The following is a 21,055-nucleotide window of genomic DNA, read 5'->3' on the forward strand; positions in this document are numbered from 1 at the left end:
CTGATTTTCCTCTGTTTACAAAGAACTATACATTTGTTTTTAAAAAAAAGAATGGCAAAGATTGACTAATAATCGTGACATATATGTTTGTTTAATCGGCCAATTTTCGATACCCGTTCGATAAAACATTTTTATAGTTGTGTACACACTGAAATCGGAGTTCGCCCAAAGGAATTTTTGAAGCCCTACTCCCGCCATTTATTAAATTTGTCGCGTCTGCACTCTTTCAAACCTAGCGTTCTTTTTTGTAAAATATATAATAGTTTGCGTTTTTTTTTAAGTGATTTAAGTTCGTTAGTGGACGTGTGATATATTTGTAATTCGTTTCATAATTATTTTAATTTGCGTTTGTGTGTAATTGAAAAGAAATTATTAAATTTGCTTGCTTTTGAATTCAACGTCATTATTGCATACGAGGAACTATACGCAGAGGCCGCCTGCCCAAGATGTCAGGCAACAATACAGTAAACGTTGCAATCCGTATCCGACCTTTAGTTAAAACCGAAACAGAGCGTGGCTGCAAATTGGCAGTCGAACGAGCAGCCGATGGATCGCCCCAAGTTATTGCCAACCGTTCAGAAACCTTTAAATTTAATTATGTGTTCGACAGCAGCGACACACAGCAAGACATATATGAGGCATGTGTAATGCCCAGGCTGAAGCAGCTTCTCGCAGGCTTTAACTTAACAATTCTGGCATATGGGCAGACTGGTTCGGGCAAGACTTACACAATGGGTACCACATTCAATGGGGCTCTGGATGAGAATACTGGCGTTATACCGCGTGCCGTTCATGACATATTTGAGGAGACTGCTTCAATGTCCACTGACTTCGATTTTACAGTAAAATGCTCATTTGTAGAACTGTATCAGGAGCAGTTCTATGACTTGCTTTCTTCCCAAGGCCGCAAAGAGAGCACTGTGGATATACGTGAGGATAAGAGCGGCATTTATATGCCGGGTCTAACGGAGGTGGTCGTGAATTCCGGTCAGGAAGTCACCGATCAATTGATGCGTGGTTCATCGGGAAGGGCTGTGGCCTCAACTGCCATGAATGAACAGTCGTCGCGATCTCATGCCATCTTCACCGTTTCACTTGTAGCAGTCGGTAAAGGGGAAAAAAAGTCTGTGACCACGTCAAAGTTCACTTTGGTGGATCTAGCAGGATCGGAGAGATGTGAAAAAACACAAGCCATTGGGGATCGATTTAAGGAAGGTGTCAACATAAATAAGGGACTCCTGGCATTGGGCAATGTCATCAATGTCTTGGCCTGTAAGTATACTTGGCAATATATCAAAAATGTATGTATCTCCTAATTCAATTTCGATTTCTATATATGCAGCGAATCCAAACGGTTACGTTTCATTTCGTCAATCGAAGCTGACTCGTAGACTGCAGGAATCATTGGGTGGCAATTCTATAACCTTAATGATTGCCTGCGTCAGTCCAGCCGATTACAATATTTCAGAAACTTTGAGCACGTTGCGCTATGCAGATCGCGCGCTTTGTATAAAAACGAAGCCAATTGTTAACATTGATCCACATGCTGCTGAAATTAACCATCTGAACGACATAATTCAGAAATTGCGAATGCAGCTGTTGGCTTGCGGGGGGATGAGCACCTCCCAGACCAGCGTCACGGAAAGCCTGGAACTGGCGCCTATGACAAATGATATGGCATGCATGGAACAGGTGAAACAGTTGCAGGAGGCGAACGCCAGGCTTGAAAAGAAGAATCGCGAACTTCAAGCTGATTTGCATCAGACTCTAATTGACTTGGCGGAACGTGAAATGCGCGCGCATCTGGCAGAGGGAACACAAGAGAAACTAAAATCGCGGATTCACGAACTGAAGGAAATGCTAAATAATTATAGCAAACTAACACCGCCAGCGGAAGTTGATGCCAATGAAAAGGAGGGCCCAGTCCTGAGCAATAATGAACAATGGTTACAGAAAATGCAAGAGCTAGTGGGTGCTATGGATGGGGAGCAGCAGCAAACAGAGAAGGAGCTGGGAAGGTGTAGCAAACAGTTCGGAATTAATCATGGCGATGGACACAACGATGAGCCGGAGGTGATCGAGTTGATGCAGTCAAAGACGGAGGAGTATACCACAAAGCAATTGAATCTGAACAATGAGCTACGCGATATAAATAGAGAGCTCGGCTTGAAGCAGGATCTTCATCAGCGGATTTGTAATAATTTTAAACATCTGTACGCTTTGGATGATGACATTGAGGAAAAGTTTAAGGAATCCGAGGAGAAAATACAAAAACTCGAGTCGGAACGTATAGCTCTGCTGGATCAGTTGCGTAACAATAAAACGAAGGACAATGCAGCCAAATTAGCAGAGGAGAGGCGCAAACGTCTGCAGGCTCTGGAAGCAGAAATCTCGGATATGCGGCGCAAGATTGTGCAACAGGCAAAAATGTTGAAATTGCGCGAGAATGAGCACCAGAAGATCAGCAACCTCAGCTCCGAGATCAAATCTATGAAGGAGTCCAAGGTGAAACTGATACGCAGTATGCACGCGGAGTCCGAAAAGTTCCGCCAATGGAAATTGGTGCGTGAGAAGGAGCTGACACAGTTGAAGAGCAAGGATCGTAAAATGCAGGTGGAAATGACGCGCCAGAAGACACAGCATTCAAAGGAACGTCAAGTGCTTAAACGCAAGTTTGAAGGGGCGATGGCCATTAATAAGAGGTAAGATAGTGACAACTAAACTTTGAAGTGTGTAGCGCTTATATATGATTTTTAAGATCCTAACGCTGATACAGATGGAAATACACTTTACTCAAAAAGCTCTTTACTTTAATATGTTTGTTTGTTTGTTCTTTTTTGTAGACTGAAGGAAGCTTTGGAACGACAGAGTGCTGCGCAACGCCAACGTCATGCCAAGGGTCAGGCAGGGGGCAAAACAGATGCCTGGGTGGATCACGAACTGGATGTAATACTCTCTCTGGTCGATGCCGAGCATAGTCTCGAACAGTTGCTGGAGGATCGCGCCTGTGTAAATGCGCGCATAACCGATCTGAAGAAGCAGGAGAAAAATGGCAAATCGCCCACGACCTTCAATAAAGAACTGTCCAGTCTTGAGGAGGAGCTCGAAATGCGCAGTGCACAGATAGCTGATCTTCAGCAAAAGATGTGTGTAAACGATTTAGAGACACGCATGCGTGGGCTAAGCGATAGCGTTCAGAATATTGCCGAGCTACGTACAGTTAGCAAACATATTCTGCAGTCGCTCGTCCAGTTGCGGCGCCAGTTAGCTCAGAGTACGCTTGAAAAGGCGCACATTTCGGTAGAACAAAACCTGGCGCTGGAAGAGCAGCGTACCCAGCTTAATGAAGTTATGGCCAAAAACTTGCGGCTGGCCGAATGCAAGTACAAGGAGATGCTAGCCGAACAACAGCGCTCTTATGAGGAGAAGGTCACCGTCCTATTGAGATCTCAACACAATCAAATTGTGCAGTCCGGTGACATTGAGCGTAACCAGATAGTGGAGGAGCATTTGCTCAAAATGAGCACACTGCAGGAGGAGCTCAATACCTATAAAGAGCTGCTGGCGGCCAGATCAAAGCCGAAGGTGAGAAAGTAAATTAAAAACCATTAAGAATTTATTTATTAACCTGCTATTTAATCGAATTATGCTCTAGAAACCCGTGACTAACGGCAATAACGTGGAAATCGTGGACCATCTATCTGATGACTCTGAAACGGACTGTTTGGACACGGACGATCCGGAGTGGGTGCCTGCAAAGAGGAAACGAAACTCTAAAGCTCAGAACTCGATGAACAATGGCGAACTTTCCATTAGCAATGCCTCGACTTCATCAAATCAAAACATATCCGGTTCAAATACGACAAGTACGTCCAGTCTAAACGGGCCCAAGTGCAAGTGTCGCAACAAGTGTCATACAAAACGTTGCGGATGCTACGCGAATAACAGAGAATGTGGGCTCAGATGTGCTTGCAAAGGGTTCTGCAAAAATCCCAATCGGGATGACGATGGTTCCCATGAAAATGATGATAATATTGAGAACGCCGAGCCAACATTGACACCACCGGTGGAACCATTGGAAAACTTGGAACATAGTAGTGAATCGACACCCACAAAGACTGAGCCCAAATCTTTAACGTTAATAAGGCCGGAAATTTCCAGGTCAGTAAAGAGTCTCCAGACATTTGAAGACAATGCTTAAATATTTTTTTTATTTGCAGACTGTCCGAATTAACATTTTACACGCCTTCATCAAAAAATAAATTCCTTTGAAATGCTGAAGACATTTAAAGCATTGGATTTAATTGTTTGTTCTCATTAGAAACACATCTAGATTTTAAAACAACATCCACCGCATCGTTTTACTTTTAAATATAGTTCATAACACTTGCTGAATATGGGTTTAGAATAGTTCAAAAGTTACATTTTTCATTGCAGAAATATTTTTTAATATGTAACATAGAAACGGATTAGATCTTTAAAATACATTTATTAAGGGCCTTCCAACAAATTTTAAACGAATATAAAATAAACTTAAATACTGCACCAGCCCTGAAAATACAATTTCAGGAAGTATCATTTGATTCAGCATTTGTCTTTTGATTTATCAATTTTATGTCTGCACCTTCTTTGTGTAGAAGTGTTTTCCTTTCATTTGTTTGTCGTAATGTTGTTTTTGGATTTAATTATGTACTAGCTTAATGATTTACTTTACTTTCTTTTGAAATTATTATCTCTGTCTCTTACTGATAACTGAAACAAGCCTTTATCACTCAGTGTTACGGTTTAAAAGTTGTCGGAGATGGAGAGGCAGACGCGCAGAAATGTTTTATGAAAATTAAAAAGTTTCTAGTTTCTTGGGGCTGAGCTGGTTATTGAAAAACGGAAGCAGGATATTGGATAGTTAGAACACTATTAGGGAGTCTCTACAACCTTAATGTGAATTTTTTCTGATTTTTGTAATGATTGAAACAAATTTCGTTTTAAATACAAACAAAATTCTTGGAGCAACATTTCTGTATGGAAAGTATTTTTTGAGTGTGCAAACTATGTAACTGTGGATCAATCGAATAGGTAATAATTACACTACCAACAACTGGAATTTAAGAGAATTTAATTTTGTCAATTTTTCAATCTTCAAATTGTGAGCCAATTCGAAATCATGTCGTATGATGCTCAAAACTTACCCTTTAAATCATATCACTACAACATAGCTTCAAACATTTTGGAAGTGCGCAGCGATAAAGTGTAGAGCTCGGCTAACAAAATATTGATGCTGTCGCCAGTAGATGGGTTAGTGCTGCACCGATTATCAATAGCAGCCGACCATAAAATTGGCCATCTACATATACATTTTGACCATTATAAATAGTTTCCATAATGCATATGCAAATATAAAATAAGTTGCAACGCTTCGACTATTTTTTAAATCATTTATTATTATTTGTATTTGGTTCTTTTTTCAAAGCATATCGTTTGACAGTTTCATGGGTAATGTGTGTGTGTGCGTGTGTGTGTGTGCCATAAAGGATTAGCGCCATGTGCTGTCATTGTGGGTGGCATGAATATCAAAGCACCATTAACAATAAAAAAAAAAACTTATAGGTGTGTATATGGGTGGGTAGGGGCGAAAATAGCTATAACGCAAAATTCGGCTGGCCGAGACCTTAACAGCTATCATTCACACCAAATCGTGAATTATGTATCTGCGTGCGGATGTGCATGTGTGTGCGCATACATATGTGTATAGAATAGTTGTAAATATAAATACGAACAACAACAGCTCTTTTGCACATCTACGACAATATACTATATAGTACTTATATGAACTACTTGTAGAATTGTTTTTTTTTTTTGTTTTTTCTAATTTACAGCAAAGTTAGTTTTCGATACACACACACCCACACATTTTTCATATTCTCAGTCTATTGATGAAATTTGTAAGTAAACTTCATTACCACTCCGATCCACCGAACGTACTTAGAAACAGTATTCGGTACCGGAGCAGGCCTGAATATATGTCATGCGCTCAGTGTTATCTCTCCAACCTAGTAATTGAACTCATTCTCCGCGATTCTGTTGGTTGTAGTTTAAGTTCGATGACATTTTGAACAACCAGACGCAGACGGTTCTACAAGTTTAAGATAATTTGCAACAAATGTATTCAATTTTTAAATCTTAGCCTTTCTTTCGAAATGCTATATATTTGAAGCAACAGTTTATTGGACGCGAAATTGTTGTCTGTTGAACCACAGCTTTAAGCCAGTGTTTATAGTTTTAGCATTTCATTTTCGGTTTTTGTTTTTTTTGGTGTGAATGATATTAACAAAATGTAATTTACAATACATTAATGTACATATTCATATAAACGAATAATAATTATACATAATATAGTACATACATAAATATAACTATAGACTATGAAAAAAATTACACTTATTTGAGAGTTTTGTAGATTTTTTTTACCTTAACATTTTTTGTGTGTTACAAGTACTCCTCTCGGTTTTAGCTTTTGCTTTCTTTATATTATTGTTTTTTGTTGTTGTTATCTAACTTGTGTGGTTGCATGTGCGTGTGCGTGAGTTTACAAACAGACAACTATATAGATTGTATATAGTTATTGAGTGTATAACACATTGATGCATATACATTCATACATACATAGTACTGGTACATACATATCTATCTACTATGTATGTACATATGCTGTATATACACGTATACATGTGTGCATTTGTTCTGATATTGTGTTTTACAGTTTGGCAATTTTTTGATTTTTTTTGATTATAATAACTACTATCATGGATATGAATATGAATACGAATATGAATGATGATTCTAAATATGTAGTATGTGGCTTAGTATCTTGCGAGGTGAATGCGAAGTGAGTGAGTTATGTATGTATGTGTGTATGCATAGAGTGTGAGAGTGATTTGATATGAGGTTTTAAGTGCGGACTAAAAACAATTCTTAGATGGTGGGGCGTGAGAGTGCAGACTATTTCTATATATATTTTACAAACAAATTATATCAGATGACTACGATGGACGTTGACGTTCATAGCTTCAGATGATTCCGGTGCCAAGCAACGTTAGTTTCTCTTTCCAGCTTACGCCTGCGTCGGATCGTACTTGTGCGGTTTCTAGTTCTATTTCTAGTATTTGTTGCTGTTAAATCTTTTGGTCTACTTTTGATTTAATTGAATGTTGGAAATACGGTTTTTATCATGGTATTTGTTTTGGATTAACTAATTCTATGCTATGTTCATTAATCAAGATCAAACACTCTACACCGTCTCCAGAGCACGCATATCCTTCTGCACCACATAGAACTTGTGCTTCTTGCCGACAAGTCCCCAAATGACCGCCACATTCTCGATAACCACATTGACGGGTATCGTGCACACAGCGCCCAGCACGCACGCCAAAAATTTGAGCAGTCCGAAGCGATATAGCGAGAAAGATTTGATGACACCGAATACATACATATAAATGTTGATGGCAGCTATAAAGGCGCATATGAAGTCCACCAGATTGGGGCACGGTATCGGATAGAGGCCGGCAAAGATAATGTTCGATGTGGATAGCGGCATGGTCACCCATGAGTAAACACTAATGCCAAGCAGGAGCTTGTGCTTGAACGGAATCATCTTGGAGTGGACTACCAGCAGGATGCCTTGGAGCCAACGCTTGCGCTGTTGCAGGAAGTCGAGCAGCGTGAACGGCGATTTCTCATACATTTCTCCCTCGATGAAATTGAAAGTGTATCCCTGGGAGAAGGCCCGCATCGCAAAGAAACAATCTTCGGCTACAGAGCCATCAATGCCATTGTCAAACGACACCGAACGTTCAGCGCCCACCTGTAAGATGAATCGTAAAAAGAGTTAATAAAACATTCCAAAATATTGCACGCTTCACAAAATTCAATGATGCTTTCAAACCATGGTATCAATTCAAAGAAAAGCCTAAGAGAATTAAGAGAAAAGCTGAATTACAGGGTAATACTTATATCGCTATTTGAAATGCGACCACTTCAAAAAATATAATATCTGATCTGGATGTTAGAGTGTAAGTATTATTATGAAGGGAGTAATATTATTATGTCACAAATAAGCTAAGCCGCACAGCTCCCCAATTGAAATTGTTTGTGGGTTGTGAAGAAAGCAACTGTGAGAGAATTTCAGGAACAGCTTAGGACATACATTTCTTAAAAAATATTGGAAACATTGGAAAACATTTAAATACGAGGTCAGCCTATTTTGTGTTGCAGCTAAATACTTACAGTGTACAGTTGCTTAACTGCCTCCAATACTTTGCACAGAATTTTGAGGAAGCTATTCTAAAAAGTCAGCTAACATAATTTTAACTTTTATATTGGTGAAATTTTTACTCTTGCGGTTTGATGACAATATATGAAGTTGTATTATGTTGTTGTTTCACCAAGATACGTCTATACTCTAATTTAAATGAGTGAATACTACCTTGGTTACATTTGGTGAAAAAATGTAATATGTCAGTTATAGATTTATTTTTTCTAAATGTTAAACCCACAACGCCTTTTATTTCGCCCATTTTTATAATTAATTATGTATGTACAAGTATGTATGCACTAAAAGACAAAAGCCGCGATCAGAACATTAGGCGGTTGTAAGAAAGATATGTACACATTCTAACGGAATGTTAAGGGACTACTTAATTTAAAAAATGGGTCATAGATGGCGCATTTAACTTTCTTAATATTGATAGAAAATGATAAAAAAGTGCAAAAGGCTGTTAACTTGGAAGAATCAACTCCTAATGCTGTCAAAAGCAAATTTCATGCAGCTATCTTGCCGATGCAGCTAAGCCCGACACTTAGTCCGGCAGCTAAGCAAATTATAAGGTATTTAATTCTAGCTTTTGCCTCAAGGATTATGTAAATGTATTTCGATAAAAATATATCTATTTACATATTACACGTAAAGGTATAATATTTGTTTCAACAAGAGTGATAGTTGCTACATGGCCCTATATAAATAAATTGAAGAATCTCTTTGGGCTATATCTTACCTGTGTGACAACATAACTGCCCTTCCAGCTGAAGAGGGGCTTGTGGAAGAGTTTGAACTGCAGACGCAGCTTGCCCATGTCATCCGAAACGCGAAAGCTATCTGCCAGAGTGGTCAACCAGTTGACCACATTCTCGTTGGCATACGTGATCAGGCCCTGGCCGAAGGGATGTTTGCCATCAAGGACGAAATTGATAATGCCGCGAACCGAGTTCTCAGTCAACAGCGTCTCCTCATCCAAGTGCACAATCCAATCGCTGTCGTTGAGCACATTCACCGAATCTTCGAGGCAATACTGCAATGCCCGCGACTTGAAGAGTGCCCCTGTCCGTGTCTTGTACTCCTTGGGCACAACAATTTCGCGTATGCGCCGATGTTGGGCCAAATGTACGGCCTTATCGGTAACAACTTCAACGAGGAAATTCTCGAGACCAGTGTCCAGGCAGGTGTTCATATTGCGCAGAACATTCGTCTTCACTAGGTCGGGGAAATCACCGCGTGTGACCACGCGTATGCAAATGAAGGGCGCCAATAGAGGACTGCCCTTGAGGACAACCTTCTCGGGGAAGGCATTATAGAAGACGAGCCCGCAGAAGTTGAAGAGTACCTGCGGCAGCGTCAGCAGTGTGAGAAATCGGAGTAAGTACAATAAAACTGTGGCCAACTGGCCATACTCAGTCCATGGATCGACGATGGTGAATGAGTTCTCATCGATTTTAATACCGCCGGAGAATACTTCGAAGGTTACTATCACAGTGAACAACAGCGTGCAGTGTAGCAGATGTTTTGCAGTTGAGTTCAGCATCATGAACTCCGGGTGTGAATGTAGATTTGGGTTCCGTTATGGATGTGATGTGATTTATAGAGCTGGCTCGATTAGAATCGAATCGAAATCGGCAATTTTCGGGCGCTGCTGTTGTTTTATTATTATTTCTAGCTTCTTGCTAGCTTGCCTTATTTATTTGTTCTTAAGTAAATGTTGAACTTTCGTTATTATTTCGTCGCTTATTATTTTTATATTATTATTACTCTTTGTGCTTTATGTGGAAGTGGGTTTGGGCGGGCGTGCGATGATGTGATGGATACAGGCGTCTCCCACTTCCCTCTTCGATTTCGTTTTATGCACGCTTTGTTTCTTTGTAGCTTTCTTGTTGTTCGTCTCTGACTTTTGAGTTTTTCTTTCTTTCGTTCTTTTCCTAAGGTTGCGGGTGTGCGTCAAATCCCAACGGAAGTTCGTAAATAGGTTTGTATTCTGTGTGTGTGTGCAACTATATGTGCCCGGTTTGCAATTATTTATATAAAGCAAAACATATATATGTTTTCATTAAAGTTTTCTTTGTCCGGTCTTCGTACGCGTAAGTTAAAAGTTAAATAAGAAAGATGACGCATAAATCAAAGGCAGCAGCAGCAGCAGCAGAAACGGCTGATTGCGAAGCGTGCCTAATGGGAGTAAGTCTTTTTCTTCTATACTCTTGTCGGTTTCTTAGATCTCCAGACCAGCGAAAGAGTTTAAACACTTATTTTGTTTGTTTGTGTGGTTGTTGCTATTTTTGTTATTCTTGACTTCAATTACTGCTCAGCTCTTGTGAGCACAACAAATGGTGCCCTTGGTTCTTGCCGTTTTCAGTTCGCTTGCATGGGAAACCAAAACGAGTATCGTTAGTTGATTAGTCATTTCTGTAACGAAAATAAACAAAAGGAGATAGTTCAGTTATAATTCAAGAGAATTTAAGACTAAATGTCATCACAAGCATCTAGGTACGACTAGGTACACCGATTCTAATTGTTTCTTTACTCAAATTATAACTTGAAGTTTTCTGATTCCATCCATAAAACTTTTATTGCACAATATTTTTTAGTCGCCTTGTATCTACCTTTTGGCCTTCTCGTTTCACTTTACTTATCTCTTTTTGCAGCGCGCTTAGCTTTTTTTTTTTGTTGTGCTAGCTAGTTGGATTTTAGAATTTGATATAATCATTGCAAAATGTTTACAATTTTATACAATATTATGATGATCTTCTATTAAATGAATTATAATCACTCCATTATGCTTGTTACTTCAAGACGGTTAGAACATAAGACTAACACTATCTAGCTCGTATTAGTAGCTATTGAGCTGAAACTATAGCTCTTACTGCATAATCGGATCAAATGGAAAATCTATTTTTCACGGATCATAGTTGGAGCACTGCTTGTGAGCTAATTTTTGACAATTTTGTATACGAATATATATGTCCTTTATACATATCTCTCTCTCGAAAAAGCTCTCCCAAATACATGCCTTCAACGTCGTGGCCATTTAACCACCAAAAAACCCATCCTGGACATATTTGGACAACACAATAGTAACTCCCCCAAGACGCCTCTCCCCTGACCAATCACCAGGTTGACTGACAACTACATGATTATTGAAACTAATACAAGATAGATGGAAAGTTTTTGTAGCTAAGCTTCTAAGTGGAGTAAAAAGGAATAAAAAAAACATATATGTATATTGAAAAGGCGTACCAATTGCAAGAAAGTAATTACGTTGGCATGGCATGCTGTCCAGCTGACCAAATATTTCCAACTATTTGCTCCCCTGCCAAAGACGAAGGCCGCTCTGCGTGACACAATTGCACATACATGGCTACGGTTTTCATTACACCAGCCAGCGTCCGTGATGCATGCATAGATATGGGGTATGTGTAGATGCATCGCGTGCCCCGAATGGCGCCCAAACGGCCGAACTGAGCCCAGGCACGCAGATAACAACACACAAGCGAACACAACTAGGGCCCAGTACAGTGAATACCAGAAAATACGCTTCTCTTCAGCGTGTTATTGAAGAAAAGTTGACATTTGCAGAGGAGGGATGTGGATGTAGCCAAATGTATAGTTTAGTTTTAAGCCAAAACAAACAGTAGAGCACCAAAAAAAAAAAATGCTGAATGACGAGTCAAAGCCAACCATTAGACTATTCAGCGAGGCTGCAAAACTCAAGGGAGCTCTTCCTAAGTCACACACTGCCGAAATCTACACTTAAAACAGCGCTACTCCTAGCTAACTGATGATCTTCCTGGAATCCCAAACCCCTATCAAGCTATCAGACTGTGATCCTTATTGGCGTCGCAAAAAAATATGAAATAAAATCTATTTAGATTGATGTCCTCAATGGAGCATTGTGCCACTAAATTAAATAAAAGAGAACAATTAAATTGTCTTCTTCAATACACATTACACATATATTATATTGTATATGTGTATTGATGAAGACAATTTAATTGTTAATCAATTATTTCGATTATTATTCAACTATTAGTCAGTTCGCACATTCCCAGACTATGCTATCCTAGTTAGCTTGTGGATGGGCAGATAGGCAAAGTGATTTATGGAAGAAAAATATAAGAAATAGGTAAATTTATTGGACTCGAAGACAACTATTTCCGACAATAATCAATTCTGCGTAGACTTGTTAAATGACAGGTCTTCCAGAAAAACAACCTGTAGTTTCATTGAAGGTTTTCGTAATGCTAGAGAGTTTTACTGAAATATCCAATAAAGCCAGTTAGTTATATTGACTGTAACTCGTGAGTGCCTGAGCATCAGTACACAAACATTTGGAGTACAAGTATTTGTAAATATGCGAGCAATATAAATACAGCACATACATACATACTTAGTATATACATATGTACTTATATGAATTCCATTATTCAATTATGAAACGCATGGCAATGGGCACTGTAATTACAAAAGTTCAAGTGCCATCGATTTAACAGGAATGCTTTCAGTTCAATTCACTGAATGGATAAGTTTAAATTTTTAATTATGCTAAATTCTGAATGTTACTGCCTCTAAACGAGATCGAGTTCCGAAAAGAAAGGGCATTTTAATAACAATTACACATATTGACGAATAAAAAGTAGAAATATTTTAAACATAAATGGCAAAAATTGGACACTATATGGGCAGATAGGTGGCGTCACTTTTGGTATTGCATGAACATTTGTTTGTTTTTGGCGCCTCTTTGTTATTTCATCGTCTATTCGACTAATTTATTTGTCAGTTAATTCAATTAAGTGCCTTGAATGACTCTACAAAAACTATACACGTATATACATATATGGAATTCTGCGGGTTCATTTAAATAACACCCAATTATTGTACATACAGACTATGTGGATGGATACATATAGTGTGTAGTACATATGTACTGGATTGGTTTGCACAAATGTTTCACACTACTCTACAAAAGTTTCGAAGGGCCTACCACTATAAGTTTATAAATGTAGATACATAATGGTCGCCTGTGTGGAAAATCGAAGAGTGGTCTCTTGTGGAATGTTGCACTTGCTTGTAGTTTACACTCATATACGTATGTAAATAAGGATATGTGCATGATTGAAAGATTCCGGAGAAAATCACACAATTTATTTGGATTGAAATTGCATAATACTATGAGGGACAGCGAATCACCGATAACCGAAGTACTCGGGCACTATACAAAGGTATATCTATCTATATAGGGGTGTTCGTTTGTACTTTATGTGAATGTACTCGCGTTTACTGCCATGATTAATAGCCCGCAATCATATACATACTTATATATGTATATACATATATGTATATATTTGTAATATAATGCGAGATACCGATAACTTATCACAATTTGAGCGCAATTTAAAGAAGTTGGCGACAATTACGACAACGACAACGACGTCAGCAATGATAATAATCACATTAATAATGACGGTAACGAAGAAAACAAGACGAGTACGGTTCTGGCAATGAGTCGGCCTATGTACAAGATAATATCTGGAAACATGTACCTGCCATTTAGATGGTTTATCTTTGACATTGTTGGATTAGTTATCAATTTGCTGCAGAAAGGTACTCCCAAGTGTTAATTTTAAAGCATGATGCGTGTTTTCTCTCTTTCCAACATGGATCGCTTTAGCTTCGATTGATACTGTTAACATATGTACATCTAATGGATGATGAACGAGACCGCTTCGAACTATATTTAGATTCTAATTTTTCGGCCGACAACAATTATTAAAGCGCGATACGAAAGTGTCGCTAATACTTATGCTCTAAACGACAAAGACCCAAAGAATTATCTCTCTGTTCAAACTAATTAAATGGTGTGAATTCATCTAAAAAACTGCTTAATAATTATCAAAAGAGTAGTGCTGATTTAGTCATATGTATTATATATAGACAGAGCTGTTATCCGGCAAATTCCGGATGCCTGATTAAGTGTATGTATGTATGTATGTTATGTACATACATACATATACATATACAGATGTCTGTGTGAAACGCAAACGTCGGCACTGCGTGTGTGATTCATCAGCAATAACGCCACAGCAGCAACAACAATGTTGAACGCTCGTCGTCTGACACAGCGTAAGAAATTAACAACTTGGGGAGGGCCTCAAAGCCTCATTTTAGCTTTTCAGAGCGACTGATACTTGCCTATACATGCATACATACATACACACAACTATACATATGCACGTACAACGCAGTAGCGATTGACTGTCCAGTCAATAGCCAGCGCCTCCACCGACACCTTCCCCCGACATACCGCCGGCGCCTAAGTCCAATTGCAGGGGCGTATAATGAACTTGACGCGATTTCTCAGACATGCGAGCGAGTCGAGCGATAAGCAAACAAGCCAGCTAGTCAGCGACGAGCGACGACAGCGGCGTTTATCACTGCTTATATAAAAACCGCCGCAGGAGCCACTGGTGGGTTGCGGGCGGCGGTGCAGACGGACAGAGCCATGAATTAACAATAGACCTTTTGCATTATTGCATTTGTGAATTGCAGCAAGCGGCATCGCTTCACTGATTACCTTCGTAATTGTTCTTGTTGTTGCTGTTCTGCCTCACAATTAGCCAAATTAAAAATATTGTTTATAGCTTTAGAGCTTGATACATTAACAGGCAGGCAGGCAGACAGGCAATTACAGCCCGGCCATAGAAATCTGTGTGACTCGGGACCAGCTTTGTTGTAAATATAATTAAGCCAGCTGAGAAATAAAATCGCTTCGTTAAAAAAACAATCATTTCTAACACGTTTATACGTAACAAGTCGTCTACTTGCTATATACCAGTAAATACTATATGTATCCATATACATACATCTCCACACACAATCCATGTATTAAGTTGAGTAGCGATCGGAAAATTGAAGTTCTCGCCCCCAAGTGTTTTTAGCAATGCAATACGACTTGTGACTTATTTTTGCACATTTTACTGTACTCCTAAATTGTAAAACTTCGAATCGAATGAAGTATGAGGTCTGAACTTTTATTGTGTTATTTATTATAAGAGTTAGCGTGTTAATCCAAAAGAGATCCGTCTACAGAGTACATAATTAGATTAAACCCTAATCTAGTCGAACAGTTCTGGAGAGTGTTAAGCTATGGCGAAGCTAAAAACATTCTTTGAATGAAATGTGAAATTTGTTAGAAATTTTTTTTGTGAAATTTTTCTTAGATCGAATTGTCTTGTATATTATCATGTCAATAGACCTACACATATGTACGTTGTTTATTCCTTTACTTCTGCCTGATACATATTTTCAATATTTCTCTTTTGGTTACAGGTTGACAAAAATATAATTACACCTAATTCTGTTTTTACACGGTTTGAAAATTGAAAATTTTATATATGGTTGCACGACCTTATTCCATTTAGCACGATTCAAAATAACACATGATCAATGTCCTTTTTTAACACTACTTTTTCTGGAACCAATCAACCGTGTAAAAATAGAATTAAGTGTACCTCTATATTTGAAACTTTGAAACTTTTCTTAATCGTTATAACATGTGTGTGTAGTTCTTATAGTTTTGTCATTGTTACAAGCAATGGAAATAAAGAAGATTTGAAAACACGTTTTATTATTCTTTAATCTAAAATCTGTTTAATGGGTTTCTTTTGAAATAATTGAAATAATTATTTTAATATCAAAACTCCTCCTCCTAAATTTGAATGCGTGTTTGTCTAAGATTGTATTCGTTTGCAATTAAAACAAAGTCACGCGCCCATCTCTAGAATGTACCTATAAATGTATGCATATTCATAATAAACGCAAAGTCCACAATTTAATCGTGCTAGACACTTGACGCACACACACACACACACACACACACACTTAACCCCACATTGTCACTAAGAATAACAAAACAGAACATCATCGTTATCCACAACCGTTCGCATTTCGTTTGGGTTCCGTTTAGATTCATTTTGAACTGAAGACCCCAACCCCGTACCCTCACCTCTTCACATTACACGCGTTATTGCAGCAATCAGTTTAAAGTCCGATGTAAGCCCACACATTGCGATTTCTTTTTGGCTTTTCTGCGAAGATGTTTTGGATATCAACACTATTAGGAAACGTTTAAGCGTAAAACAATATAAAAAAAAATAACAACAGCTCGTTCGTTTGTTCGTTCGTTGCGCGTTCAGTGCTCGAGGGCAGCTGCCATATTGAGCACAATGCTGGGCGTTTTGTATGGCAACAAGCCTAAGAATAATAGCAGTAGCAGTGGAAGTAGAAGTATCACCCGTACCCACAACTCTAGCAGCGAATATACAACCTGTATGATGGGCAGGGGTACGCAGTCATAATAATAAATTAAATACGTTATCAAAGTGCGACAATGTGTAGTTGTTGTCCAACAATAGCAGGAAAAGTAGAGTTACACACACTCATGCACACATTTTTATCTACCTATATAAATATAAGTATATGTATATGGATCCGAGAAATGCTCGTCACAGATTCGTTCAATTTGATTAATTAGTTCATCGATTTGGTTTGCCTTAAATGGGTTGGAATGGATTGGACTAACATATTTAAAAGAAATAAAAGAAAAGTCCATAGCATGTTTATAATGATCAAAAATTGGAACGACCTTGACTCGGAGAATTCTTCTTCTTCATCAATACCTGCGCGTTCGCCACAATGTCTGACGAATTTGACAACAATTTGAAATTTGTTGAGAATGTCGTTAGGATAAGTTAAATTAGATAAGAAAGTCTAGATATTGCCTTTCAATTTTCTATTCCCCTTCAATCAATCCGATCGCAATTACTTCATGCACGGATTGCCACTCATCGCACTGGAGGCTCTTGATAAGCTTTCGAGATCAAGTGGTCACAAAAGTAAGATTCATAGTTCGCATTAAAAATTATGTATTATAGTCCATAAGTACATAGGTGATGGATATGTTACCCAGATACTTTATACCTCTACACGACTGATTGATCAAAAAAGTAAACTATCATTTAAAAAAAGAAAGCTTTCTTGACAATAATTTATAAATATTTTATTATATTATAGTATTAATATTTAGTAATAATTCAAATTCTTTTCTTTCATTTTTTTATATTTTTTTACCTCTTATTGGAAGCGATATTTTGGACCATAAAAGAGGAAGAGTGTTCAAGAATTTCATGATTGGTAAAAAATAAAACTATCATTTAAAAAAAGAAAGCTTTCTTGAAAACAGTTATACAAAAATAAATAGTATAAATATTTAGATATATTTCGAGATTAGATTTAGATTTTTTGGAAACGAGGTAGGGTGTTCAAGAATTTAATGAAAACTGAACTGACGCATTTTCCCATTTTCTAATTTACATACCTAATATACATCTAAATATGTATGTAGAGCATACTAGTTGTCGACTAGTCATAACAATGCATTTTTTAACACCTTTTCCAAGTAAAATTATTGGTGACTAATAAGCACTTGCTCGTAATTTCCCCAATCGTATCGGAATTTTCAGTTTAGCGACAAAATGGCTTTATGGCGACGCTACGTGTTTGTCTTATCTTGTCAAACCTTTTCCACCGCACCACCACCAATATGAAAATCTTATTGTACTCGGTAACTTATAGGTCGAGTCCAACCGAGAATATGGTGTGCGTGTATAAATGTGTGCACATCGAGTCACGCGCCCGCGCCTTTCCTTTACCGCAGTAAGGGCGTGGACATTTACTTGCAACTACTACATACTCAAGTATGTACATGCATGTGTGTATGTATGTATGTGTGGGAGTATTTGTGGGACCGTCTTATCAGCAATATGAGCAAACATATGCACGCATGTATGCGTAATACTGAGGAACGCACGCGCTATACCAATGTGTAGATAAGCGCCCGCAGCAGCAGCAACAACAACAACAACACAGAAGAGGGCACAGAACGCACAATTATGGAAACAATCAGCAGCGCAATCAACAAAAGGGTAATTATCGGTACAAATGCAATATACACATGTATGTATGTTTGTTTGTTTGCTTGTTTGTTTGCATAATAGTTAAAGTGTTCTAAGGGCATTCCAAATCTTTACAGGCTTATCTAATGAGACCAGAAACACAAACCTTAAATGAGCATCTGTTGGATTATGCAGGTTCTACATGCGATTAAATACTTAGTAAGTAAATGTTTATAATTGTGATGAAGCAATCAAATAAAGCCAATGAAAGAAACTTTATACAAATGTGACTCAAGCTCTAAATTTGTATTAATCATTAAAAGTTCGCTATTGTGATTAGTCTCTAGGATATTGCCATCAAAAAGTTCATTTGGCATTAAACAATGGGACATTTTTGTATAGTGTATTGTTGAGTTGACTCTTTCAGCTTGCAATTACTAGTATACAAACAACTTCAGTTATTGATCGCTGTCTGCTCCTATTGATTTACGAACACTGCATTTATCATTTAATTGTAGATAGAATGCGGGTCAAGTACCCTCGGCCATGGTATACACAGTAACCATAATTTTTTACCGAATTACGCGCATTTTAACTTATTGTATAAATCAAAATTTAACATTTAATTGAAGATAGAATGTGGCTCAAGTACCCAGAATTTCTACCTAATTGCGGGCATTTAAATTTATTGTATAAATCAAAATTGGAAAATTTTGAATTCATAGTTACAATTGTTTCTAGAACTGGAAATACTATATATTTGCAAAAATCGGAATCAAACTTTACAAATTCTGATTCGAATCGGTTAGGGAACAAGTCAAGATTCGCAACTTTATGTGTTACATACACGATCACAATTTGAATATACCCGAAATATATGTTCCAATTGACTGCAGTGCGGCACTTGATACCGCCGACTCAGTCGGTTAGTTCGTTGTTTGACCTTGCGACGTGTGAACGACAGGCAAACAAACCATGTGCTAATAATGGGGGCAGATAAATAAGCACGGGGACATGGGCACGCCTCTTATTTGGGGACACTTGCCCTAATCGAAACGAAGTAGCTGACTGGTTGACTGGCTTAGGTGGTAAACTCTATATATGTAGGTCTGTATAGGTTGGCATATTGTATGAATGTATGTTTGTGCTCATTGATATTTAAAATTCATTGGCCTGGCTTGCCTGTTATACTTGTAGTCAAAGTCAACGAGGTTATTACCACCAACTCTATATCTACTTACCATGCTTTCGGAAAACATGAATGTCCTAAGGGTCGTTCGTTCAACAAATGACATCAATAGAGCAGAGCCACTTGCTGTTGCCAATAAGGAAGTGGCGTGTTGTAGGAGTGGTCGAATCGTTGCTGGAGTTATTGATGTTTTTTCTTTTTTCTTATTGTGCTCCTTTGACCGCACTAGGACGACGCCACGTAACTAAGCAGAGAAACAAAAATTAGCTTTCTTCTAGGCAGGAAGGAAAGGAACTTAAGAGTGAGCATAGTCCCCAGTTCGAAATATTTGAAAAACTCGTGTTACATCAAACAAAAAAATACCTGGTTTCGAGTATAATGTGAACTAATAAACCAAAAACCAAAGTCCACCGTCAATATTATTTGTAATTCAACACAGGAAAAGGCCAGTAAAAAAGTAATTATGTATTGTATATAGAAACTTGTATCTTATTATTGTTAAATGAATAATAATGTTACTTTAGTCTATACATTTGTTCGATTTATAATTTGCTTTGATCTAAACAAACAAAGTCCAATCAGACACATCAGGCAAGAGCGGTCTCCTAAATTTACAGAACAGGGCGTGTACGCGGGCCGATTGACTGCAAACAAATTCGGCGCAACCCCCTCTTTGATCAGCAAAGTACATAGTATTACACATATGTATGTATGTATGTATGTATAGTATGCACTTCCATCGTAAACACATAGAACAACAGATTTTCCCGGAATATAGACGCGTATATTTGTTTGTACATATGTATGTACGTACCTGCCGCCAGCTGCTAGCAGAGAGCTGTAAGTACTTTCAGCGGATAGCAGGCTGAGGAAGATGGTGCGCGTCCCTTGCGGCGGCAGCTATTTGTTTAGTTTATATTGTAGTACTAGAAATTTTCAATGTTTCTATGCTATTGTGTTGTTTATATTTTGTTTGAGATAACAATGAAAAAAATCATTAATGTTGGCGCTTATTATAGGCTAATATATATGTATGTATATTTGGCCGTGTGTTTGTTGTTATGTTTTTGCCAATTTTGTGGTCTTCTTTTTGCTTGATTTTCTATGCACTCCCGGCAACCGCTTGTCGACAAGTCGTGCGATTTTATTTGTTACTATGCGGTCGCGACGGCGGCAACTATGGCCAATTTGTTATTTCGCACTGTGAGCAACAAGAAAAACAGAAACAAAAAATACAATAACAATATAAATCTAATATACACAAAATGTGTGCAGATTGCAGTGGAATATACAATCTCAATCGATTTTCCAACAACGCGGCGACCGAGCGACCGAACAACCTTTGTAGCAAAAACGACGCGGTTTTTTCTGTTTGCAATAGGCTGAGACGAACAGTGGCGGCGACGACGGTGGCAGCAGCACTATTATTTATTTTCAGTTATAAAACTAAATTTTTAAATTTGCTAATAAATAGATTTTTGGCGCGCTTCGTTCGCCTTAAAAAAGATCTACTAAGCCGCGGCAGTCCTGTCGTTGTCTTTACCAGAATTATTAAACCGCGACAGTTGTTCCGCAGTTCTGCCTCGATATATTCAGCAA

General features: G+C 38.1%; 2 protein-coding genes across 4 annotated transcripts; one reads left to right on the forward strand and one right to left on the reverse strand.

Annotated features, from left to right (window-relative positions):
• The first annotated feature begins 313 nt into the window (after nt 1-313).
• Nucleotides 314-4,336, forward strand: LOC115628921 (chromosome-associated kinesin KIF4). Its single transcript, XM_030525182.1, has 5 exons — nt 314-1,272; nt 1,343-2,702; nt 2,844-3,585; nt 3,656-4,161; nt 4,221-4,336. Exons 1-5 carry the CDS (start codon nt 447-449, stop codon nt 4,270-4,272), a joined length of 3,486 nt encoding a protein of 1,161 aa, XP_030381042.1. The 5' UTR covers nt 314-446; the 3' UTR covers nt 4,273-4,336.
• Nucleotides 4,337-6,162: 1,826 nt separating this feature from the next.
• LOC115628847 (beta-1,4-mannosyltransferase egh) lies at nt 6,163-20,967 on the reverse strand. 3 transcript variants are annotated; one of them, XM_030525093.1, is made up of 4 exons: nt 20,271-20,967; nt 19,509-19,700; nt 9,048-10,723; nt 6,163-7,858 (listed from the first exon to the last, which is right to left on the reverse strand). In XM_030525093.1, exons 3-4 carry the CDS (start codon nt 9,852-9,854, stop codon nt 7,286-7,288), a joined length of 1,380 nt encoding a protein of 459 aa, XP_030380953.1. In that variant the 5' UTR covers nt 9,855-10,723; nt 19,509-19,700; nt 20,271-20,967; the 3' UTR covers nt 6,163-7,285. The 3 variants fall into 3 exon arrangements, with proteins under 3 accessions (XP_030380953.1, XP_030380956.1, XP_030380954.1); XM_030525096.1 differs by lacking the exon at nt 19,509-19,700; XM_030525094.1 differs by lacking the exons at nt 19,509-19,700; nt 20,271-20,967 and adding an exon at nt 16,320-16,469.
• Between the last annotated feature and the right edge of the window lie 88 nt (nt 20,968-21,055).

This window comes from Scaptodrosophila lebanonensis, unplaced genomic scaffold (assembly GCF_003285725.1).
Source record: "Scaptodrosophila lebanonensis strain 11010-0011.00,11010-0021.00 unplaced genomic scaffold, SlebRS2 tig00000129-arrow-arrow-pilon, whole genome shotgun sequence".
Taxonomy (NCBI): Eukaryota; Metazoa; Arthropoda; class Insecta; order Diptera; family Drosophilidae; genus Scaptodrosophila; species Scaptodrosophila lebanonensis.

What these genes read in the sequence shown, in the direction of transcription:
- LOC115628847 (XM_030525096.1), bottom strand. Translation starts at nt 9,854, where the DNA reads ATGATGCTGAACTCAACTGCAAAACATCTGCTACACTGCACGCTGTTG. An exon ending in GCAGTTATGTTGTCACACAG is followed by an intron (nt 7,859 to 9,047) that starts GTAAGATATAGC and finishes TTCATCTTACAG; the next exon opens with GTGGGCGCTGAACGTTCGGT.
- LOC115628921 (XM_030525182.1), top strand. Translation starts at nt 447, where the DNA reads ATGTCAGGCAACAATACAGTAAACGTTGCAATCCGTATCCGACCTTTA. An exon ending in GCGATGGCCATTAATAAGAG is followed by an intron (nt 2,703 to 2,843) that starts GTAAGATAGTGA and finishes TCTTTTTTGTAG; the next exon opens with ACTGAAGGAAGCTTTGGAAC. An exon ending in ATAAGGCCGGAAATTTCCAG is followed by an intron (nt 4,162 to 4,220) that starts GTCAGTAAAGAG and finishes TTTTATTTGCAG; the next exon opens with ACTGTCCGAATTAACATTTT.